At 47.1% G+C, this 26,067-nt stretch overlaps 1 protein-coding gene across 4 annotated transcripts in view; it reads right to left on the bottom strand.

The window, feature by feature from the left end:
* Window positions 1-26,067, bottom strand: part of LOC119436408 (PH and SEC7 domain-containing protein-like) — a 297,543-nt gene that overhangs the window by 113,473 nt on the left and 158,003 nt on the right. For all 4 annotated transcript variants that reach the window (XM_037703249.2, XM_049657507.1, XM_049657503.1 and 1 more), the window contains exon 2: window positions 24,039-24,105. In XM_037703249.2, coding sequence (XP_037559177.1) covers window positions 24,039-24,105 — 67 coding nt within the window. The remainder of the gene's footprint in view (window positions 1-24,038; window positions 24,106-26,067) is intronic.

The following is a 26,067-nucleotide window of genomic DNA, read 5'->3' as shown; positions in this document are numbered from 1 at the left end:
GTAAGCTGGCTTTCCCACGTTGTGTGTTGCAGTGAAGCCTACTCATAGAGGAAAATGCGATGCGAACGCGGCCCGATAACGCTATCGCGTTCCACTCTTAAAGGCGAAGCTTAGCGTCCTCCGATGTTTTCTCAAACGCTCTCTTTTCAAAAGAAGCCTGCTCCTCAGTCTTTCTGGACACATTATTTCGTAATATAGCACATTCCCATACGCGGCTGCAATCAAGCGGAGTGTGTGGATCACTGCGCTTCTTCCTACTGTTATTGTGCATATTTATTGACGCAGTTTAATAAGCAGGCTGAAATAAGCTGAAAATTACTTTCGAATTTCGGTTATATAATTACCTACCTATGAAAGAAGCCGACTATCGTCTGCTCACGCTCGGCCGCGGGCACCAGCGAAGGAATTCAACTTTAGCCACCCTGTTATCGGTGTCGTGGCCATCAGGTATCGCTCACTTCGACTAGTTTTGAACAATCATAGCCTCGAACCACGCGAAACTTAAAGGCAGACCTAACGTGTACGCTTGTCAGCGTGCGCTCACTCCTGGCCACTCCAGGTTAGACGCCTTGGCAGACTTCGCTTCGTATTGAGCTATTGATAGCACTTCAAAAGCACAAGTTGGTTGTGGGTATACTACTACCCGTCGGTCAAGCTGGTGCAGGACAAAGCCGGTCCGCACCACGTAGCACGGCCAGACTGGAGCATATGAGCGCCAACGCGCACTCAAGCCCTGTCGTGCACAAAGCAAACGCTCCGCATACGCACTACAGTTGCATGTAGCTGAGGTCTGCTACGCAGCGTATGCATACCGCGGCCACCGCGGGGTGCCGCGACGAGTCCGCTGACTGAGCGCACTGCAGGTAGCTGAGGACGACCGCGTTTGGCACATTGTAGGCGCCAGAATTGGTAGTAGTGGCGTCTACGTGAACATCCAAAATCAAACTTGAACTGGGCGCCGCGGTGACGTTCAGCAGGCGGAGCGTTGTGGGCACGCCTCGCTCCGCCGTATGTAGCCTTCGCAGTGCAAGTCATTCAAGAAGGAACGGAAGCACCGTTTAGGGAATGTTTGATTGCCAATAACTCTGCTTCTGCTGAAACCATTGAAGTACTTTTTGCGGCAAAGTATTTACGAAATAGTCTATTTTAAACTCAAATGCACTCCTCGACTTCGATAAAGAGTGGTCCGGGGCCCCTTTAATGTATTTGTAGAAACACTCGGTCTATATAGCGCCGACAATATGCGCCAAAGGACAACGTTGCTGGTGCATCTCAGAGTCACGTTTGTGGACGACAGCCAAAATACGGCGCGCAACTTCGACCATCGCCTCTGTAAAAAGGGCAAGAAAGCACAAGCGTGTGTGTGCTTGCGCCTTTGGCTGCGAATAACCATAAGTGCCTAAAGTAAAAAAAATTCTGCGTTGATGGGCGCGGATCTCTTACCGACGTTACGGACGCGGAGTTCACTCAGTTGCTACACCGTAATTATCACTTTTTGATTTGACGACACCACGTCAGGGTCGTCACTTTAAAAGGCCTTCCGGATATCATCACGTACTCTAAATGTCGTTAGAGCGCCTCGTCTTACGTCCGCTCTTGCGAGTCGTCCGACCTGACGCGCAAAGGTGCAACAAACAGCTGGAGGTCGCACGCCCTGTAATGAGTGTATATGTGCTGGGCCTCTGTAGAACGAGCAATAACGGATATGTTCGCAGGCGGCGGCCATTTGGCCTGCGAGCATATCCGGCGGCCATGCACCATCGTCCCGCCGGTCTCGGATCGGAAGAGGTTTTTCAGCTTCCTACGCCATTACTTGCTGTTTTAAAGAAAGTCTTTATGAGCGAGTTATAATACGACAACTTTTCCGTATGGGTATGTTTCTAGCCTCTAATCGTGGGCCGATCCCGGAGATAGTGAAGCCTAAAATGTGGACCGATATGTGCCCCTGCGACCACTGGTCGCCGTGATGTTCCTAATATATATATATATATATATATATATATATATTATACATGCAATTAAATAAACACATAAAATTGACCAATGGCAGAATTCAAACAGAGGACTCCTAGCTAGCACACCAGCCCGATGCTGTATCCATTAGACCACGGGCCGATGTCCCAGCAACCGGAATAGAACATCCTTAGCATTTCCTACGAGCAAGCCAGTGCACTGAGGCGCTTGGCGCATATTCTTGCAATATAAATTATATAAACACTCGATGCGATCTTTCGCCGTCGCCGATAATTACAAATTGAAATACTGCTTTATTTACTTTTAATATGTGTTCTGAAGAACATTACTCATATTAACATTACGATTTCCCTTTGCGTCAGAATATGAACGCCAGGTGGCGAAATATGTCCAGGCGAATCACACAGACTGGTGCACAGAAGCATATTCCAAGACCTCAGGTTAGACGGCTTTGCTTGCTGGAACGAATTGTAACACACCTATGCAGACCCTGCCAGCTTGTGCCATCATTTTCCGAGACGTAGCATCCATGGTAGCACCTGGCGGTGCGGGGTTTCTGCATGGAAGCACCGCGTTCCTCAGATCGCGCAAACATGCCTCCACGTGTTAACTGCCAGAACACCATGCCGAGAAGCTCCTACGAAACGCTGCTCGCACTGGAGCAAGAAGGGCCCGCATACGCGTCAAGACCACTCCGTGGTACACACACGCAGGAACAACGTGCGCGTGCGGCTTACGTTGAAGCTCGACGCCGGGGGCTGACGCGTCTCGTCTTAATCGCCTCTCGTCGTACGTGTACGGCTGCGCGCCTGCCCAGCGTAGCAACATGGCGCCGCCTTGCGGTTACCAATTTCAATGCCTGGTCACCACAGGGAACGTTGCCTCTAGAGTTGGCTGTATTAATTCTATGGCCAGGAGGCACCCAGAGATGGCGCTGCGGAAACAGGAGGCCGAGGATAAGCGACACGGCCGAGAAAGCCCCGCAGCTCAAAAGCGCGAAGCGGACGCACATCGTGCCCGCCGTGAACATGCCGCAGTACAGGAACGCAAGGCCAACGCAAGGCCGACGCAATGCCGATGCAACACTACAACGCCGACATGACCCTGTAGTTCTAGCGGATGCTGCTCGCGGTCATCCAGTTCTTTCTGTCCATGCGCGTCTGCTCACGACACGACACGCGTGTTTACTTAGCCAGCTTATGTTTACTGCAATTCATAGTGCCACTAAAACTACGAGCCTTGCGTGTAATATTCTAACATGTTGCCATCGCATTCATTGTTTCGCCCTGATGGCGAAATTGTGATTTTATAAATAAATAAAATTGTCCAACGGCAGGATTCGAAAGAGGACAGCTAGCACCGAAGCCTTACACTGCATGTAACCATTACTCCAAGGACCCTTTTCCTCTATAACGGCGAACCTCATAATCGGGCAGTAGTTTTGACATGTTAAATCACGGAAATTATTCGAAATCATTTAACATGTCATCATACGTCAAAATGTGGGTCGATCCCAAAGATATGCCGTAAAAAAAATAATAAGTCAGACGCTCCTCCTATTCCCGGCCTTTTACAGCTCAAGTGATATGCCAATGTGAACGCAACAACAAACCTGCTAAGCGAAACTGTAAAAAAAAAAAAAAAAAGAAAAGAAAAGAAAAAGAAAAAAAAATCGGCAGAGATAATTAAGACTGCTTACGTGTGGGAATGCGGAAATTATGTTTGTAGACCTCGGAAGGTCATGAACGCGCTCATTTTATACACTCATGACGTGGCGCCACCTCCTCCCCACTGGCTGCGCCGTCACGTGCCCAATGACGCACGCACTAGGCCATAACTTTAGTCAGCCAGATGGCTGCGACGTGGCGTGTGCAATGACGCACGCACTAGGCACACATTTAGTGGGACTGATGCGTGGAGCCGCCGTGGCGTCGGGGAAGCGTGCTCGTCTCGCTTCCCCGACGATTTTGGTCCTGGGTTCGGTTCCCACCCAGGACCAAAATGTCCCAAATTTTCTTTTCAAAGCCATTAATTTCCTTTGTTTACATTAACCTCTCTGAGAAATTTGACGTCAATCCGAGCATTTTTTGACGGGTTTGTACTCTTTGAGACGTCGGCAATTTATGGTACCATCTTTCGTTCCCGCCGACTAATGCGGATTTTCGCGTAATGAGAGACATAATTAATGCTTTCGCATTAAAACGTAACGCAGAAGATAAATATATAAATAGAAAGAAGAGGGGGAGTACAAGTGCTATTGTGCGCGCAGAAGGCACACCGTTTACAAGTTTACAATCCTTATTGTACTCCCACCCCGGCGCGACGACGAGCGATACGAATCGCTCAGGTCAATATACTAGATATTGCGTCTGCAGGCTGTTACATTGCAAGTATAAGCCCGTAGTCTGTATCTGACACTTCCAGCAGCTGCATTCTTCAATAGGGTAACGCGCCAGTAAATTGGCGTGGTAACATGCAGTCGACTGCATTCAACTCCTGCAAGACGAGCCTGTCATTGAACAATCGAATACAGACTTCTTGCAAAAGTCGCGCTACAATCCGTCGGCTGCAACTACAGTTTGTCTCTCTCGGCTTTAACGCATGCAGGACAGTATTTTGCTGGCGTATGCTCCTACACCACCGCAGTCACTCCAGAGTATTCTGTGCACATGATTACCGTCATAATTTACACCTTGGCAACGTACATGGGTTATTTGAAAGTACGGGAAGAAGAAGATTTCGTCATAGTGTACAGAAACAAAAAAACAAGGAAAATGTATTACTGCTATACTGGCGCGCTCAGTGCGTTAACGCCTTTAATTGTTAACGTGTCAGGAAATCGATCAATCTGAACAACGGCTTTTCTCTTTGGCATTCTTCTACTAACGCTTTCTACTTATATTTATAACTTAACGACTGCGCTCTCAATTAATGCGGGGATTGTGGTTCCTTGGCGAGTTCCGAAAAATAAAACAGACGAATAATATGGTCAAATTGGCCCCCAGTACGCGTTGCACTTTCCAAAGCAAACCATGCAATACGCGCATATCGGCCGATTCTGCCAAAGGATTTTAAATGGGAGAAGCGGTGAATAAATTTTTTTTAAAGGAATAAACCCTATCGCAGATTTTCTTTTTTTTATTCCGTACCTCGTGACAGCCAGCTGATCCAGCTGGCTCATCGTGTTAGTCGAACAGGCCATCAGGGCTCGGTAATCCCGCCACAAGCTCGCAATACTACGCCCCTGCAGTCATTGTTCGTCCGAACTATACCAAGACTGGAATGGCCTCCCGAAACATACTGCACTCATCCGCGATACAGCGCGCTTTATATCTGCCATCGAGTGTTACTCATCTTCGTAATGTCATCATCATCATCAATCCCGTCTTTTACGTGCCCACCCCTCATGTAATGTCCTATTGGGAACCTTGAGGTATCAATAAACAATGGACAACAATACTCATTGGGTCGCGAAGGGTATAGCATATATATTGAGCTAAGACTAATACGCTGCTTTACACAGTCTTCATGTACTATCACACCTTTTGGAGTGCGCGTTGTTTTCATTATCATGTACATTTAATATCTGGTGCAATTTTTTTGTTGTTGCACACGGTGGATTTTTATTCAATAAATATTTAATAAGAACCCGCGGTGCCTACTTCAGTTTGGAGCTCTGAATATGAATCAATATGAATCTCGGACTGCACAGGCACCGCCGCGATACTGTCGGCCAACATGCAGCTCCGTGCCGCGCTTACTATTTTTGGGAGTGGGTCAAGTCAATTTTGGGGGTGGGCCAAGTTAACTTTGGATGTGGGCCAGGTCGGTTTCGAACGTGGGTAAACTGAATTTTCGAATTGGGCAAAGTCAATTTTTTGGGTGTGGGCCAGGTCGGTTTCATTTGACATTCAAACGTGACGTAATACGTGGGTTTTGGTACCATCGGATGTTAACGCCGGACGGACGCCGGATTTTCCGTTTCATGAGGCAAATAATGCTTTCGCATTAATAAACAATCGGATAGTGACCGCACCGAGGAACTTTACTGAGTCAGAAACATCACAAGACACTGCTTCAAGGTGTTAGCAAAATAAATAACGAAAAACAAACCAGACTGATTCTGATTTAATTCATAAGCGGAAAGTTTGGACAGCTCGGAATACATTTCTACCGCGCTACTAGTATAAGCACCGTATACGCTGCTGACGCCCTTTGGACGATGCGCAATGAGCCCCGAAAGTGCTTACATGTCCTCTGAAGCTGTGGCCAAATCGTCGTGTCGACCACCGTCTACGATATCAACGGAAACAAAACTTTTCCGAGTCGGACCGGCGTCATGCACATCCATTGTAAACACGGAAGCAACGTAGGCAGCTGATACTGCTGATGCAAGGAATGACGCCTCACCACGTGATCCAACATGGCGGCGCCCACGGGATCACCGTGAAAAGGGTCTATAGAAATTCGGTATTTTTAGTTAAATTTCAGAGGACCTTTCTGTGTCCGTCTTTGTAGGTTATTTTCAGCCACGGCTAATTCGGCTTTTCGGAACCATCTTATTCACGCTAAAACGCACAGCGGGGGCAAAATTTTGAAGAAAACAATTTGTGTACAACGCAACATGCAAAAGAAAGCAATTAAATGTTGAATACCCCTTTCGTTCATTTATTTTTATTCATTTTTATTCCGGCATTCTGGAACGTTTCTAGCATGCACAAAATGCTGGGGGCACAGACTAAAAATCACACAAGGCTTGACGGGGTCCCTACACGATAATTGCCCTTTGACAGAGGCCAAACGAAACGCTCGTATGCGGCGAACAGACACACTTGAAGTTGTTTGCCCAGCAGTATTGTGAGGAAGCCTCCCTCAACTTTGCCGCCTTCCATTAAGGCTAATTCACATAGCAGTGCTGCACATTTGATGTGTTTTTAGGCGAACCACGATTGCATAAATGGCACGTGCCCACAAAATGCTCCTTCACAGCTGAGTTCCTCAACATACGTGATTTTTCGAACATCAGCAGCTTACCAGAATGAACACCAGTTGCACTAAGAGTGTCTAGTACCTGTAAAACTATTTGAGCGCATGAGCGGGTATTTCTCGGATACCAGCTTTCAAAGAACAGTGCGATAGAGTTTCAATGGATAATCTGGCTGCGCAGCCCAGAGGAGTTACCGGAATAAAACCGGACTTGGCCCAATTTGAAAGACTATCCAACGAGTTGCATTACTGTAGTGATTTGGGTGCATCAAGAGGCGCAACGCCGCATTCAAAGTTCAAAAGGCGTGGCCCACTAAGTGACGTCATACCCCTTCGCACCGCCTGCGAGATATATCGATAGCCCACATCCTTGAACGCGTTAAAGCGAAAACGCGAAGACACTCATCTGTTTACAACAACGCACAGAGTGAAGGCGTTACGACACAAGCTTTTATCCTCATCCCTGTATGCCAGCTGGTTATTTCCCACGCTTATCAGCTCGGTAAACTATTTTGCAGACAGCGTGTGTCGGCATGCCAGCTTTCCTTTAATCGCCTGTGTGCTATTGCAGCTTCGATAGCTTTCAGAAGGTCACTTAAAAGCCCGAAAGTTCCTGCGCGCGGCAGTTTTGAATTAAAAATAAAATTCACATATACGAGGTTTCTGGAGACCCGACGACGTTGCTTTCTCCTGCTTTTCTTAATGGCTATAGGCCAAGATAGTGGGGAGCGCAGTTTCGACGAGCTGGTAAACAGGCAACTCCCAGCAAATGCACACCTTTTCCAGACGTTAAAGCCCAAAATCGGGGCAGAACTGAAGCCTGCACGCGCAGACAAAACAATCAATGTGCGCCGAATCGCAGCTTGTACAACCGAGCCAAATTTGCCGCTCACCACCAGGTCGCGCCACGCGTGCGTTCGAAACTTTATTCAAAACTACAGAGCAGCACGGTTACTTATGCAGCCGTTTGGTCTCTCTTTCTTGGTTAGACATGCCGGCTACATTATAACCTATGAGCTCCGGCACTAGCTCAGGCTGCTTGATTAGGTCGGCTAGTTTTCAGGGAAAAGCTGATCGAGTGTCCTCAAAACAAGTGAAAGAAAGATCACGAACGTTCTCCGCTCTGACAGTCTTTGCTTAAAATGTCGACCTATAACCTAGAACGAAAGGAACCACATACTCTATATATACGAAAATCAGTCAAAACAAACAAACGTTAATCTCAGAAATATGTCTATTACGTTTTCCAGCATGATCTAACTGGCAGAAGTTTAGAACAACCCGCCGCGGTAGCTTAGTGGCTATGGCGTTGCGCTGCTGAGCTCGAGGGTTCGATCCCCGCCGGGCATTTCGATGGAGGCAAAATGTAGAAACGGTCGTTGAAAAACCCCAGGTGGTCAAAATTATTGAGTAGTCCCCCGCTACGGCATGCTTCATAATCAGATCGCGTTTTCGGTACGTAATTAAAACCCCATAATTTAAATTATAAGTGCAGAACAATGGGCATGGCGGAACTATTTTAACATGTGTTTGCTCGTACCACATTTCAGACAAATACTCATTCTGTTTGCGTTGTTGTTCTTTCATTTTTTTTTCGCTTCTTTTTCACTATCGTACGTAAAAGAAAAAAAAAAAAAAACTTCCCAAGTTTTTCCACAGCTTCAGCTCCAATAACTACCGCTTCGCTTTCATGCTTCAAAGTATGCGCTGTGACTAATACTTCTTTAAATAGAAGTTATTAATAAGACAGGAAACCACAGAAAGTAAGTACATTTTCCGTCGCAGGGAAGGACAGACATATCCAGCGCAAACGTAACTACACAACTGATAAGCTGCAATGTGGGTATCGAGCGTATGCTTCGAATTGAATTCTGGGGTTTTACGTGCCAAAACCACGATTTGATTATGAAGTACGCCGGATTAATTTTGATCCCCAGGGGATCTTCAACATGCCCCCAATGCACGGCACACGGGCTTTTTTTTTTTTTCCGCGCCCATCGAAATGCGGCCGCTGCGGCCGGCCGGGATTCGATCCCGCAACCTCGTGCTTAGCAGCGCAGCACCGCTAAGCCCCCGCGGCAGGTGAGCGTATGCTTCACTTCAGACTGTTCAGGCGAGGGAATACAAATGCTAGAAAACTTTGCGTTATTTATTTAGCTACTTAAATTCGCGCGCGTGCGTGCGTTTGCTTTAAATACACAGATGCGCCAGCTTGAGCAACAGTTTTTGACGCTGAATATTCAGAGGTAGTGCAGTCCCGCCGCTTTTGTGAATAATAAAACAAATTTCAAATTTCTAGTCTTTCACTTTCCGAATCCTCTCTCGCGTTTGCGGCCCTCGCAAGCATCTTTCATATCAATAGAATTCCGTGAAAGTGAGAAAAAGCCAATTTCCAACACAGCCTTGCCTATACCGAATGAAGAAAAAAGAAAGAGCACGGAGAGAAAGAAAGCACATGCACGAAGTTTCGCCGAGTTCTTCAGTCATAGTGGCGAAGGGCGTGCGCACAAATGCGCTCTTGGTGCGCGAGCTGTTTCCTGGCTCAAAACGCACGCTCTGTCGCCCTTCCCCGTCGTTGCGTGCATCCGGCAGTCCGCAGCGATGCGTGGGGTGCCCAAGCGCGCAGGGCGGGAGAAATAGAGTTAAACGACTCCGATGCGCTATACTGCACAGGAGAAAGTGCTACGTGCACTGTCATAAAACAGCTTGCGATATAGTCATGGATGTGAAGAAAGCACGGCCTCGATGATAGAGGAATTTTTAAAAATGAACACTCTAGTTAAGGTGTACTTCCGACGTAGTCCGTGACTCCCGTGCATGTTAGCAATGCTCGTTATTAAAGTGATGATAAAGTGCTCAGCACTCGACAAAGAAGCGGACAGACGTGATATGGTTGGTGAAAAAGGTGTAATTCCCAAGAACTACACACGCTTTGGACGTGGGAATATTAAAACACCAATATGAAAACAGAACGCTTAATATGTGTTGCCACGGCGATGCTTGCAAACGTGCAAACCTCATTAACTGCTATATTTGCTATATATCATATAGTTGTCATGTCGAAGAATCCCACTCGTGCAACTTCTCCTGTATTAGAGAGCAGGATCAAACAACATGCATTACCTACTCCAAACGCAAATGTGGTGTTTCCTTTCATATTGGCATACCGTGTAGTAAGTGTAGTACATACCTATTCCATTTAACAACGATGTAACCGCCGCCCACGTTAACTTATCTTCGCAAAGTTATTTTGAATGTAAATGATTTCGCTTCAAGAGATTCGCTGTACGGTGCCGAATTCAATGCAAAAAGAATTACAAAAATTGCCGCCGTACGTAATAAGGTTATTCTACCTCGAAATAAAGAGATAAGCAGAGAGATAGAAAATCATCTTCTTTTACATTTAACTCACCCAGTGAGCCCATAAACTGCTATACAAATGAGAATAGCCCTTTCAGAACGTCTACTGGAAGCTTACGTATCAAGTAAACATGTCGCTGCACACGATGCCCGCGTTTTTCGACGTAAGGCGAGCAATTGTGCGTATGGCGCGAGCGTGTGTGCGTGTGTGTGACAAAAGCAGCAAGACGACGACGACAGCATGATGGCTGATTTACTGTACTCCGGTGAAGAAACGCTTCAACTAGTGCCGTTACGACCTGGGCCGATATAGAAGGCGGCATAACGTTGCACGGCGTCTACGTATCGCTAGCTGCTACGAGGAAAGGACTGCAGAATGCGGACCGAACCCGAAGGCGGTACTTTTACATTCTTTTAATGTCTCCCCGTAATTTTTGTGGAACACAGTGTCTCAAAGCGCTAGCTGCGCGAAGGGAAGAATGGGAGGCAGTGGCCCGACCCCGCTTCTTTAAGCAACTTGTTGCTATACATGCGACGTGACGCACGCGAAAGACAGGGGTAAAGTTGACTATTATTCGCGCCGTTTCATCCCTGCGTTTGAGGCCGAAAGGACACTCGCGCGCGTGTGCTCTCACTCGTGCTATGTGACGTGGCGCACACGCCACTCGTCTCAAAGAGCTATAGTTGGCGTTGGCACGAGAGAAGTAGGCGTGCGATTGCGGCCCCGTGGTTACAGCATCGGACTGTTGAACTGGGAGACCGAGGTTCAATTCCACCATCAGTCCCTTGAACTTGTGTGAGAGAGAGAGAGAGAGAGAAAGGTGGGGGCGGATCCGGAGGCCGAAAGAGGGAGACGTCCAAAGTGTCTGCCTCCAAAGCGTCTATACCACCGGCAAAGGAGGAAGCTGAGCGCAGAATTAGCGAGCTTCGCTATACGTGGAGGCGCGCATGCACACGTGTAAAGCGTGCACACATGTAAACGCACGTGGCGTAATTTCGTGTACAAACACTACGTCCAACGGCCGCTCGTGTGGATACCCGTACTGATAACCGCTCGAGCGGATACCCGTACTGTGGATCCGGGTGCAGCTATGTAATGTCAGCGAGAGATATTTGCTGACAGCGCTCTTACGGGCGATAGCTCTGCATCACCACCATTTCCGAGCCATTGGCGTGACAAAGTAAGGGAATGAGGCAAGCAATGAAAGAGGGGGCGAAGGAGCAGCAACACGTACCAGGGTGTGAGAAGAGCAAAGTAATTTCGCGGGCGGGCGTGACCGATAATAAAAGCTTAGTCTGGGTCCTACAGAACGCGAGTATGGACCACACGGTCAGAAAAGCGTTTTGGTTTGGACTAAAATGTCACACAGTGACGACTTTCGGTCTTCGGTCGCGTCGGCATCGACCCAGCGTGACAATCCCGTCTGCCAACACATGTCTTCCAGTGAGTCAGCCAATCATCGCCATTTTGGCGTGACAACGTGTCTGTGAATTTCAAGTATAGGCAACCAGTAAGTTAACGAGAAAAAAAAAAAAGGCTGTCGCCTGTAATCTCTAAAGAAGCCGAAAAACTTTTTTTTTTTTTTTAGTCCTGAAGCACGAGGAAACTCATTCCATGTATACAGTTTTCAAGTTAAAAATTATGCAGGTCCCAAGCACTGAAGGAATCGACGTTAGACGAAGCATTTTGCAGGTAGCTGGCTATCCAGCATCGTTTGGGTTTCTGCAAAGCGCTATCAGGTGGACCAACGTGTTTGTGTAAGGCGAGCAGTGAGACACCCGTCGCGGTTGCTCAGTTAGCTAAGGCGTTGCGCTGCTGAGCACGAGGTTGCGGGATCGAATCCCGGCCGTGGCGGTCGCATTTCGATGGAGGCGAAATGCAAAAACGCCCGTGTGCTTGCGTTGTAGTGCACGTTAAAGAACCCCAGATGGTCAAAATTATTCCGGAGCCCTCCACTACGGCGTGCCTCATAATCAGAACTGGTTTTGGCACGTAAAACCCCAGAAAGAAGAAGGCGAGCAGTTGTGTGTGTGACGCGAGTGCGTGCGTAACGAGAGCAGCAAGATGACGCGCCAAACGTCTCAAAGCGCTATAGCTCGCTTCAGCACGAGAGAATTATGCGTGCAATTGTTGCTTAAAGGTTTGAGCACAGGGTTGCTGAGCTGAGAGACAAAAGGTTCGATTCCACAACCCGCCGCGGTATCTCTGTGGCTATGGCGTCGCGCTGCTGAGCTCGAGGTCACGGATTGGATCCCGGCCGCGGCAGGATGCATTCCGATGGGGGTCAGCGTGCAAAATGCTCATGTGCTTAGATTTACGTGTACGTTAGAGAGCCTAGCTCAGGTGGTCAAAGTTATTCCCGAGTCCCCCAACTACGGGATGCCTCATATCGCGAGTTTTGCACGCCAAACCCCATAATTAGATTCCGATCCCACTATTGGTCACGCATTTCTTTTTATTGAAGAGGCCCGTAACAAGGCGAGACAGGAACCAACAGCCTGCCGCAAAGTGCCTGGAATGAAGCAAAAATGCTTCGCATTAAAATCTAAGCCCTATGCATGAAGCTGCAGTTGGAATAACAGAGCATTACGCACAACAACTCACAAAAACCGGTGACAGAGGCTATGTTGCAAATTGTTGGGGCTGGATCTCTCGAGTAATGCCTTGCAAAGTAATCGAACACAAATAACAGCCTTAGCTATGCGAAGTTCACGCCTCGGGGTTATTCCTCGCGCCACAAAAATCATGTTTTATATTACTTCTGTTACCACCTACAATAAAGTTTTGTCACAGAGCGTAGACCGAGCTATGACACGAAAAGTGAGCACTGTTGAAATGAATCATTGTGTCATATACGGCGACTGCAGTACCCTCTATAGATTGTAAACTGGTGTAGCGTCCAAGTGCGTTGCCTTCTGCGACATGTTTATCTCAGAAGGCAGCTAATTCGAGCCGCGGCTGGAGCGACCTACTTAAGTAAAAGGGCGGTATTGTCAGGCCATAATGGCGCCAATAGCGCCACGAACCCCAAGGATGACCTGACCGGCTTATGAAGACTGATAACGCTATTCTCGCAAACATAGCAAAGCTAAGCACACCAACAAAGAAATCGCGAGCGAATCACTACACATGGGGCGTAGACCGATCGCAGAATGAGTTTGTCTAAGTAACGTAACGGACTGACCCACGTGCACAAACGAAATTATAACCACGCGCACTGGCATAATGCCAGTGTATAAAAGACTTCTGTTGTTTCTCATTGCATGCAGTCCAGAAACAAAATTGACAGTGTTCTTTTTTTTTTTTATTCAAACGTGTCTCAGAACATTCGGCGAGCTGTACACACGTGCTACACATAAATTCAGATCTATGACGACATCATGCTGCAGGATTACCACCCTACAGGGCAACAACTGAGAAGCCCGGTCAACAGGCGTCCATGAGGAAAACAACCGAGTTTTGCAATGTGAGTTCAGTGCAAGAGATATCCATTTGGCGTGCGAAGCCTGACTTCTTTTCGCATTCTAGCGGAGACAATGGTGGAGAGTGAGGGGAAGGGGAGTTGTTCGTCCTCTGGGGCACTGCTTCGCGAAGGAAACGGGTAATGTATGAAATACGGAAACTACTGCGACCAGAAAATTTCTTAATCTTTTAGTTTTCCACATATTGGCGTTCCGTTCACACACTGAATGGACGTTTCTATATCGTAAACCCTGCATGCAGTCTAGACTGTTTTACTGAACGACCAAGCTCAAGCAAAGCAGGCCGCATGATCAAACTCTTTTTTTTATTTACATTAGCGGCGCGAAGCGACTGCTGGTTTGCGAAGTATGCAACGGCAAATCATTACGCATGATGAGAAATAATGAATTTAAGAGCGAAGAAATAACATATTCGAACACCATGTGAACGCGGCAATATAAGGGTGTTGGCAAGCAGTTAAAACCGATTAAGATTTGCTTCAAATCTTTATTTTTTCTAATTTACCAGTAAGAGGTCGATATTAGAAGAGAAAATTAAGGTTAAAGTTTCATTGTTTTTAATTTCGCGTTGAAACCCCAGCGGCGGTACGTCACGGATTTCAAATATTTCATCGTATTTGGGCCGTGGTGTTCAACAAAAGTTCTGCTAAGTTCATTATGTGGCTATGTTAGAATACAAAGAATTCTATCGTAACCAATAAAATATTAAATACGCCCGAGCAGATGCCACAAGAAATCTATGACGGCATGGTGAGCTGGTGCGGGAGCTTCACGGCCGCATCGCCACCCATCGTGTACGTTTTGGCGTTTCTTTCTGGCGTACCAAACATCTCGCGCGCGGCGTGAGTGGCAAGAGAAGGGTAATTCACGGATACGACTCAAATTATGTTTCGCTTAATTGTCCCTTTAGGCACTATTTCGTTAAAGGCATGAACAAAAGCAGCAAGCAGGCTGCCCGATTAACTTGCGAGCCGGACACGTTGAAGAAACGTGCACTTTATCGAACCAACGTGGATGAACTTTGAGCAGGAAAATCAACAAAAGAATAAGTATAGACAAACGCATTTGGGGCAGGAACCTCTCCGGTATGAACGGATGCTTAATCCCTGAAAAAGAAACAAATTATGTATTCACTGTATTCTGCGAGTACTATAACCTATAAAGCCACAACTTGGAGGATAACGAAAAAAAGAGTAAACAAAGGACCTACCGGCGGAACGGGGAAATGATAGATGTAACGGTTGAAATATACAAAAAGCGCAGTACAGATACGACTGCAAACGCTGGCATAAATTATAGTAGTCGAGCTTAAAGGGAAGAAGCGGTGTTGGGAAGGTCGTGGAATGCGAAGGGCGGATAACCGCTGCTCGAGACAACAAGCAGAATGTGGGCGCATAGAAGAGAAGCATACTTTAGGGTGGCAGAAAATTGGATGGGGCGATGGGATTAGGAAATTTGCAGGCATAAGATAGAGTCGGCTGAGGAAAGGCAAGGGTAAATTCCTGAGAAAGGCATTTGTACAGCAGTAGACATAAATATGATTATTATTTCCGTAGACTATGGTGCGTGTTCCGCCTCTGTATCTATTTAACTTTCTTTTTATGCGAAAGGATCAAGTGGCCCATTGAGTGAAAAAGCCGGCGTCTGTAGCAGCGACATAGCACCTAAATTCCCATTGGCTGCGACGACAGGTCACGTGCGCGCCTCGACGGAGCGCCACGTGTTGCGTGAGGTTCATCGCCGCGACGCCACGTCACCCTCGCTCTAGGAAGCCCGCGTATCCGCGCGATCCTTGTCCGCGCAAGCTCTCACCTGCGTTCTACCTTCGCCTGGGTAATCGCTCTGAAGAAATTAATATATATAAAAAACAGAATATTTCAAAAGTAAGAACGATGGCTGTATGAGTTTCGAACCTACGACTCCACGCTCAGAAGCCAAGTGTCGTACCCACTGGGCTAAAGCAGCACCTCCTAAGATAACCGGCCTGTGCACTCCGCTTTATTACATCATGCTACCTGTACCGAAATTTACGTTACCTAGCCCGGCGTGACGAAAGCGGTCACGTCACAATCACCACGGCTTACTCGGGAGCGCCCCCATTAGATTCTATCGCAGTCGGTCAAGGTAGCATGACGTCACGGATTGAAGTGCACCGGCCTTGTGCTATCTAGGAGGCGTTAGCCAAGCACCTCAACACGCTCACTTGCCCGCGAAGAGTTCATAACTTGAAGGACCGCTCGGCGGCGTTCAATTGGACCATTAATGATTTCGTATTCACAACTCATAAGTGCTTAGGTGTCCTCGAATTTTTTTTTCACTTACTTCGCTTTTGCAAAAAAAAAAAGAGAGAAAAAATGAACTGATTATTTCGCGTTCTATAACCCTTACCTAGTTTCCTTTTTCTGTAAATCTGATGATCTCCCTGTTTTCGATATGACAAAACTTGTTGACGTGCAACAATGGCATAACCAAGGAAAGAAGTCGCAGTTTCGCCCGAAAGGCGAAGCATCGATTGCGATAGCAAATTAGTAGACAACTATACGAACTATAAGGATAGTAGCTTTATCGGCCGTATAAACTTGTAAACATTCGCTTACTAACTAAATTAACAAGCACGGCGTGACGCGCGCACAAGCAAACATGAACACATCTCACTGGATGACTGCGCACAGTCGCTGTTGAAACGGTGGAGTGAGAAAGCGCGGCAGCAGCAGTGACCTTCGTGCTGCCTCTCGCTTCAACGCGAACTAAGCGGGGAGAACACAGCGCCCACGAAGCTATCAGCACTCGGCTCACTCTGTCCCGATGGTAGATCGTTTTCAACATAGGGCCCGCGCGTTGGCGCCATACGCAGCCGCCAGTAGATGTGAAACACACGACCGTAAACGGCTGAGTTTCAGCACGCTTTCAGTTCGGTACACTGTAAACCGATTTACCCCCCGTCTATAACTATAACACTCTTACACTCGAGGAAAAGAGCATTTCCAGACACCAAAACATTCATACAACGGGTGCTTTGAGTTGATGTAACACCTTTTTCTCTAAAGGGCGCCCATTCATTAGACGCCATGAATGCACGCGCTATTCTTTGCTGCACCCAGAAGACTCAGAACCACCAAAATGTTGTATTTACTGCATGAACCAATACATGGCCCTAAAACCCGCCAGAAAAAAAAAATCCGCACTGTTTTTTTTAATGTTTTGTTCCTTAGATTGACCTTATGATACGGCGACGGTCACAACAACAAAGCGCCCCTACGACATTCAAGCAAATGCTATACACAACTGTAAAATTCCAACACAAAGCACATATACGGACTGCACATTCGCATACAAGCACTGCTCGCGCTGCCTACACCCATGTACTTACTAACCGACTTATTTATAACCATGGTGTTCCGACCTGCAGTGTAGCACCAGTTAGCGCATCTCTGTTCTGTGTAATTAATATATCTACAGAATGCTTGTCTAGATATAGTCAGCTAATAGGCACCTCAAAACCACTCAGACCTGTTAATATAACATCGCACTATATTGAATACCTTTCGAATAGTGAGTTCTAATTATCAGCACGATGGCTAAATGTACAAAGTAGAAGTGTTCGGACAGCCCATAACACTCTTGACACTACAAAGGTGTTTTGAGTGAACAACAGACACTAACCGAAACGAAAAGGTTGTTTCGGTAATTAAAACACCCTTACACCCACACTTCGTTCAAATTTCTATATGGCTAAAGGGCGTTTTTGGTGCTCAAAATCCCCTTAAGGGTGCTAAGTGGTTTATAGTGTAGGGAAATAAAAAAAAAAGGGGGGGGGGGCAATGAATGAGGTTAACTAGCCGAATAAGGAGAAATGCTCGCAGAAGAGAAGTGCCAGCCTTAGGCGCCCAAAAACCGGCCACACGAGACCGGCCGGACGTTAATGACCAGGCACTTTCCCAGTATACGTCGGCCATTACGAGGATACGACTGGCAAATAAAGAAGCTCGTATAATGTACCAAGAGAAAAAGAAAACTTTCCAAGAGCGCGACGACACCTCGTGCGAGGAGAGGCGCAACAGCAAAGGGTGCACGAATCAAGCCCTTCCCGGCATCTTCCACAATGATTTATAGAGCAGCACGATGGGCGTTGGCTTCTCACTCGCGAACGCATGCGGCAGAGCGACGAGTTTCGCATGCAAATTCCGCCAAAGCATGCGCGCACCGACGCATGCGTGCGCCGGGAAGCTCCCCCCCTCGAAAAAGAAGAAAGAAAAAAAAAATGAAAGAAAGAAAGAAGCAACCTTACGTAAATCACCGAACGAACGGCTCGGCGCCTAGCTAACCTCGAGAACATCCAATCGAGAGAGGCGCGATTCCTGGTGCTGGGAAATTCTGCGGTATAAGAGCTGGAAGATGCGCGAGGCGCATGCCGCTGTTAAAAAGGCAGTCGCTGTGACGAGCGTGGACCGCCCCCGCGCCCCAGACGGCCATGGTTGCACACGAGACGCGAAGACCAGAAAGGTGCAGTAATGTTTCTTTTCCTGTGGTGTTGAGGGACGAAGTCCCTTTGATGTATACAGGTTGGCGGGGGTGAAGTAGCAAAGAAGAAACGTTGAACACGTATGACGAACTGTATTTACAGCCGAGACAGCCAAGAACCGCATTAGATGGCCTAACTTAATCACGAAGTTGCAGGTCCGCGATAAAACGCAGCAAACTGAAAAACAGGAGCATAATGCAAGGAAGGAAAAACAACAAGTACTCTAAACAAACAAAAAGAAAGACTAATTCTAAAAAAAAAAAATATTTCCTTATGGAATAAGCGACGTAATGACGGCGGGGAAAAAAAGGGGTGAAAAGTTTAGCAGAACAAGATTATTTTTGAAGATGCCAAACGTCGAGGGACAGCACGTTATTCAATTGCGTGGCTCTTACAAAATTTAACGGGCGGAAGCACAATTTATCGTCAAAGTATATAATGACGTTGAGCAAGGAAAGACGAGTGCAGTATCCATACACCGCTCTCCTCACTCAGGATAAGAAAAAAAGAAAAATGCTCATGTGCGGAGACCGTCGGAAAAGTGATTAATTAGCAGTAATTCCCCAAGGTCTTAATTACTGCCCCTGGGACGAGCGCAGCGCGTAAAACAGCGGAGAGAGGCCTCGTTCGCTGGGAAACTCCGCAAACGTACGGCGACACTGCGTGAGCTTGGGTGAAGCCAGCGTAGGAAAATAGTCACGCTGTGGTTACGCGCTTCGTAAACTGTCGAATTATAATCACGGCGCCACCGTCAGAAAAGTTTCAATTCACTAAGGCAAGTATTGTGTTACCGCTGAACCGCTAAGAGAAACAGAATACACAATTGCAAAGGAAGTTCGCAAGAACGAATTGAGTAGAAGAGCGCTCAGCAACAAAACACATGCTTTGCGGTTGGGTGTGGTGCATACGATGTGAAACACGCTGCTCTATACGATAGAATGGTCGAGTTAAAGTCCCTATATAAGAAAAGTACCGCCATCTACTCTTTCCTCTGCCACCTCCTCTCCTAAAGCGCTTGCTTTTTTCTTTACTTTTTGCTTGCGAAAGCCAAGTCGACGGTGGCGCACCTAGAAAGTCCACGTTGAAGCTTTCAGGCCGGGCGCGCGCCGCCGCCGCCGCCGGCGACTGCGGCTGCGCAGAGGACTTTCAACATGGCTCTGAGGCGGAAAAAAAGAAAATATAAAAAAGTGAAAAGCGCGCGCTATCATCGTCTAATCGGATATACGGGAGAGAGAGAAGCGGCGTTTATCAAAGGATGGCGGTACTTTTCTTATATAGGGACTTTAGGTCGAGTGGCCGGCTGCGAAGTGCGCCAGCATCACCTGGAGGTGGCTACTGGGTTCGAGATCTGGCCCTGGATAATTTTACGATTCTATTCCAATTCGTTTCTTTTTCGCACTTCGTCAGTGGTCAAAAAGGCGAAGCTTCGCCTGCGTTATCACCAGTATCAGCAGATCGTGAACGGTGAATGATAAGAAAGGAACAGAATGAAGTGAATGGAACTGCTATTATAATAGGACTGCGAGCGCCTCGCACGGCCACGCACGCTCGCAAAAAAACATTATCGTTCGTAAGCTTCGCATTCACCGCTCAATTATTGCGTGTCCAGACATTTCCACGCTGCCCCATGCACCGCTGAAATGCGCAACCTACATGCTACACCTGCTTGGCACATTTGATGCTACACGCCTTCCTAGCCAATAACTTTACGTGAAACGTGATAACCTTGAAAATTCATACGATAAGTATCTACAACGTTCATTAGTGTAAACGTGACAATGGAGAGGCAGTTGCTGTGACTACGCATTATTTCCTGGTAGTATGACCGTCCATACTTACGTATACTTTCTCCAGCGAGCTCAAGAACTCAAAAAAGATATCTGCACTCCCCCCCTGCCCCAAAAGAAATATGTAATTGCGCTGCGCATTGTTACATTCCTTCACGCGTGACAGGCCGCACTAAACAAAGATACGCGTTGCATCAACACTGTAACAGTGTATACGGACGAGCGAGCGAGGGGAAAGCAGTGAATAAATAACACGCGTTCACCAACGACGCCTCGGCAAGGACCACATGTAGTTTCCCGAGAAAAAAAGAAAGAAAGGACAGGAAGGCTGACAACGAAGTTGCGCCTTCGCGAGTCATGCTTCCGGTGTGCGCACTGCGCAGAAAGACCCCGCGTGGCTGCTCCAAAACGAGAGTGAAACGTTCGCATGTGAAACCTAAACCGAAAGCAACGCGGGCTCATTCCGAAAAGCAAGAGCGTAACAGAGTTCCGCACGTAAAATAAAGCAACATGAGTATAGCAATACTGGGCGGAACAGCAGCGCGCAGAGCAACCCTTCGCCACAAGCGAGTATATAGTATACACGGGAGAAGACGAGTAAAGACGACACCAGCGGACTGCGCGCGGCGAGAACACAGTGGCCGTTAAGTGAGCCCCCGCGGTGACCAAGTTACGCCAGCGGCGGAAAGCGGTGACACCACGCGCGCAGAACAAAGCACCGCCGTTCTCGTGCGCAAGCAAACGCCAGGCGCGCACTCAAAGCGTCCGGCAGGGCGCCGCCAAGGACAGAGCATCGTCTTTAGGAGAGAGCTTCCAGCGGCGCGTGAAGACACGAGACGTAGACGAGGAGGCCCGGAAACGGCGAAGGCCTCGCGTCATCGCAGGGACTACCGCTTTTACGGACGCCGTCGGTGCGTGCTGCCCGGTTGAGCGGGCGGGATCCAGGCTGTTTCTGAAGAACGCGGCCGCGAGCGACGCCGGCAATACCAAGTGTCACAAAAACCGCCATTTGTGGTGAGGCCGGGACGGAACCAAGAGAAAACGAGCACACCGAAGGAGGCCACAAGGCTGGAACAGGTTGTAAATGCGAGGAGGCGACTTGCCCCAGGAAGACCAGCAGAGAGAACACGTTTCATCAAGCTTTCATGCGCCAGTAATGATTGTAATAAGTAATAGGCGCGGTAGCGAAATCTGTGGCGCCAGTGCATAGTGATTACTTAAACCAGATGAGAAGAAACTTTTCAGTGCTGAAATCGGCAATAGAGGTGGATTTAAATCAATCATCTTAACTTAGGCCCGACTAAGATCGTTCAAACACTGCTTACGTTAATGACGTACGACCGTACAAAACGTAGAACGAAAAAAAAAAAAAACGTAACGTAAAAAAACGTAACGAAACGTAAATGAAACGTAGCACGAAATGTTGCGAGACGTATAACGGCGCCCACGTGTTTAATCAGTTTTTACAATTGGAATTACCCGAGAGGACATTAGAGCGACACCATTCATAACAATCAAGGCTTGATCCGTTTATTCTTAATGTGCGACCGCAAAGGAGGTCCTGCCTGCAGGTCAAGAAACTTCTGCAGAAAGGGACAAGGGGCAGAATTCACTCAACTTTCCGTTTGTAAGTTCTCTTTGCCACAAGGCTGACAGCCTTCACTAATAATATGTACAGCATCAGGATTAGCTGGAATTTCCTATTACGAACAATTCTAGCGTAACAACTTTTCATGCATACGCTTCGAATGCTTTCTCTTGATTCCGGCTGCTCGGAACAGGCGCGTAGCTGCTATCAGCTCCACCCAGCTAGACTGACGTACACAATACCGAATGAGCACAGAATGAGCTACGTTGCATGCGGGGTTTGCCTTTTCATCGTGATCCCGCATCTAGACGGGATATTACCGTAATGAGTGCCATATTTCATTATGAATGTCTGACTAGGAATGTGACAAATTTTGTTAATCCTGCATTTTATCACTTGTTCGCGAAAACAGTGTCTGCCAAAGCGTATAAACCACATGTACTACGACCAAAAAAGTTTACGGCCCACGGGATCTCGGAAAACGCTAAATATCCGAGCAGCCTTTAAAAGTAGCCAGTAAAACCGTACACCACAATGTTGTTCGCATATACCAGTAGAGGCTGGAAATGAGAATACCAGGCTGCGTTTTGAGGCTGCGGAGATATTCAGCTTTTTGTCAGATCCCTTGGTCCGTAAACTTTTTTGGTCGATAGTACCAGCTGCATCTGCGTATACAGAATAGCGTTTTTATTAAGGTCACTGATACGTTAGCTTTGAAGGTTCTGTATATTTTGTTAGAGAGTTGAAGGCTGTCGTTGTCCGAGGAAAGAGCAATTTGTATCGTTCTTGTAACAAGTTCAGACCTAGCGCTAACATTTCAAGTTAGCCTGGCATCATATCGCAAACAGACGCGTCGCTTGTTCCTAAGGAGGAGTGATTTATGCACGCGGATAAAGACCGACGCCAAGCGCATGAGGACGATAGAGTTTTAATAGCAAACAGGCCAAAAGAAACACAGCCCGCCTGTAGATAAAATCAAGGAAGATGACTCTACGGTGCGTTTGGCCGCTGGGGCGAAGCCTTTGACCCCGGATGTTTCAATGCGCGCTTGCACTCATTGATTGATTGATTTCACGATCACAAAGGAACACCAAGACTACGAGAGACGACATATAACGGGGAGCACCGGATTGTCACCTCGGTTCTTAATTGTGCACCTTTTGTTTTTTTTTTTAACGCAGTTACCCCGGCATATAAAATGCAACAAGGATAACGACAGTACGTCTTCAGCTCTGTAATGTAACATATTCCGTCGGTTGCCTCCCTAGTAACTGATAAAGTTTACGCGTAAATACAGGCAAAGTAAATCCGCAGCGTCAAACAATAGCAGCAGAATTAGTGCACTTAATCAGGTCAATTGCTGTAGGTTTCCTTACAAAAAAAAAAAAAAATCACTGAAAGCCAAATGTCCTGTATTATTCACTTTATCTACCCTATGAAAGAGAAAGTCAGATTGAAAAATGAGAGTCTAAGGAATGTAGGCCAACGCCGGTCGATCGGCCGCAAGTCGAATGGGTCCCCAGTGACGACGAAAAAAACACCTCACGGTGCTCGTATTCACACATCTTGCAATGCGTTCTATATAAGCTCGCTTTTAATAACGGGCGTAACTTACATTTACGGGAACACTGATATTATGCCACCTGCTACATTCTCATTATTTCCAGCACATATTTTCAAGCCTCGGGCAGACAGCGCAGTTCCGTCTTTTCAGGTAATCACGGTGAAGAGACAGAACTGCGCTACGTATTTGCGGAAAGTGGTATCATTTATTTTTCACTTTATTTATTTACTGGGGGTGGGAAAAGAAGGGAGAGGAGCTGTCAAAAGTGGAAATAAAACAGACGGTATAATGCGACAAGCGAACAAACAAGCAAAACAACTACTTTATTGTGGGTTTTTTTTTTTTTTTTTGCTTGTTTGTTGGCCTTTTGCCTTTTTTTTTTTTTGCAAGAACCAAAATTATTGCTTGATGATACACTTCCGCCATTGCGCAAACCCAATTCATTGAGACAAGGCCATTATTTGAATGTATAATAACTTCGGTTCATTTGAAATGATGATCAAAAGCAGAACTACTCGGCGGAGTTCGAAAGGCCGTCTAAATGCCACGAAAGGAACAACCTCTCGCTTCAACCAACGGAAGGGAGAGCTTGCTACCAATACACGGACAGCCAAAACACCTTATCGAGCGTCCAAACACTCCTATATTTATTATAGCGTCTTCAGAATCGGCTCCAATGACATCGCTTCCTTTCAAACCATGCCACCACATCCGAAGTGCAATGCAGGAAAGAACGAAGAGAAGGGCACAAATAAAAGCGACAATCCGACTCACCTTCTTTGGTGGTGAAGCTGACCACGGGGGTGTCGTTGACCTCGACAATGACGTCGCCCGCTTCGAGCTGCAAACGGGAGACAGCGGGAACGACCGACATAAGTTACTGACATCGAACAAACCCGGGCGGGCAAAAACAATAACACTTTCAAAACGCGAACAGAAACGAAACTTGGCCAGCAACAGTAGCCACACGCGTGCACAGCGAGAGGTGACAGAAGGGGGGGAGGGGGGGAAGGGCGGAAGAAGTAGGGGAAAAAAAAAACAGTGGCGTCTTCAGCCCAGTCTCGCTTATGTATAGTCCGCTCAAGTTTTTCTCGCACGACAGCGTGAACCCATCTACGACGCTCGTCTGGAGCGCGGCGTATGGTGAAGATGCCGGCGAAGGCGCAAGAAAAATGGCGTAACAAGGACAGCACTGCCAGGGACAAGCACACTAAGAAGCGAATGCACGAAAGGCGGGGGGGAAAAAAAAGGCACACAAAACGAGCAACCGAGGGCATATCGCAACCAGCAGCGGTTCGAGACAAATTGCATTACTCGGCGACCGGCGGCGGCGACGATGGCGTGACGTCTACAGAGTCCCGCGCCGGCGCGTCGACCGAAGAAGCCCCGCTCAGAGTTTTTTTTTTTTTTTTTTTTTTTTTTTTTTTTTCGGAGGATGCAGCTATACTCCTTCACGGACAGAGATAAAAGTCAAAGTAAAACCGCCGCGAAAGGAGAAGAAAGAACGACAGACGGAGCGTTCGAAGCCGCGGAACCACGGTGGACTAAAGACAAAAGAGGCGACGTCAGGTAGGGGCGTCGTAGCCACGGAAAGTGCATCTCGTGTCCATCGTTAGCCGACGTCAGGAGCTCGCACTCTTGAGCGGGGGACGCTGACGCGAAGCCACCGTCTCGCGACGCTATGGCGGGCATCAATCAATCAAAACTCGAGCGCGGGCGAACGGTTTTGACGAGCCGCAGGCAGCAGGCTCGCTACGAAGCGGGGGCAATCACTTTTGTGGCCACAGGTGGAGACACACAGTTTTCGGTCGTCCCTTCCACACCTTCCAATTTTATCAGAGCTTTCTTCACACGTCACGAGCCCTCCTCGGCCACCCCACACTTACCGAATAATTTATGCTCGCGTCTCCCTCAACTTCAATTGTTAACAATAAAGCGTCTCAAAACCCAACCCCATCACCCTAAAACAAGTGCGCACTTCTGTGCTACTTGAAGGTGTGCGTTTTTTTTTTTTTAAGCCGACAGCACTAAATAATGAACGCACAATAGAAATTTTCCTTTGTGACAAAGGTATATGGAACTAGCCGAATTGCGAACCTCTCTCTGGATAATGATTTGAGTACAATATCCACTCTTCTAACCGTAAAAAATGTAGCCACATCTCCGGGATCTGGAACTTCAACGCCCGTTTTGCAGCTGCTTTCGTATTGAAAGCAAGAAATACGAAAGCGCTCCCACATTAGTTTGTTGGTTTTCCCCCTAATTTATACTTTCATTTTAATCAGAAAATGGTTCGAGAATCCATAAGGAAAGCCATTAGACGAAACATTAAGTAATGGTTGCAGCTAATGTCACTTCGTCCATATATACGCATGAGAATAAGACCGTAAGGCTAGTTTTGGTTCATGATCATGCGCTGTAACTTCGTGTTGATAGCTATTTTACACTACTGTGTGTTGATATTGCAGCTTAATTGGCGAGGATTAACGTAGTCTCATCATGCATACACTGTCTCGCAGTGAAGTCTGATATGTAGAAATGTCGACAGCGTTATTACGATAAAGCGGAGCCATCTGCCACGTGGTGGAAATTTCGAATTTGTTGTACTATATATATATATATATATATATATATATATATATATATATAAAAGGGGAACCGAGGGGTCCTGTTTCAGTAAGTCACAACCACATAAAGCCAACAGAATATGACAAGGAAAGCATATATATAGTGGAAAATTACTTGTTCATTTAATTGAAACGTAGAAATTACGAATAAAGAGAAATGAAAGATGAAAAAAAAA

The sequence above is a fragment of the Dermacentor silvarum genome, chromosome 1 (genome assembly GCF_013339745.2).
Source record: "Dermacentor silvarum isolate Dsil-2018 chromosome 1, BIME_Dsil_1.4, whole genome shotgun sequence".
NCBI lineage: Eukaryota > Metazoa > Arthropoda > Arachnida > Ixodida > Ixodidae > Dermacentor > Dermacentor silvarum.
This window is presented reverse-complemented; position numbering and strand designations above follow the sequence as displayed.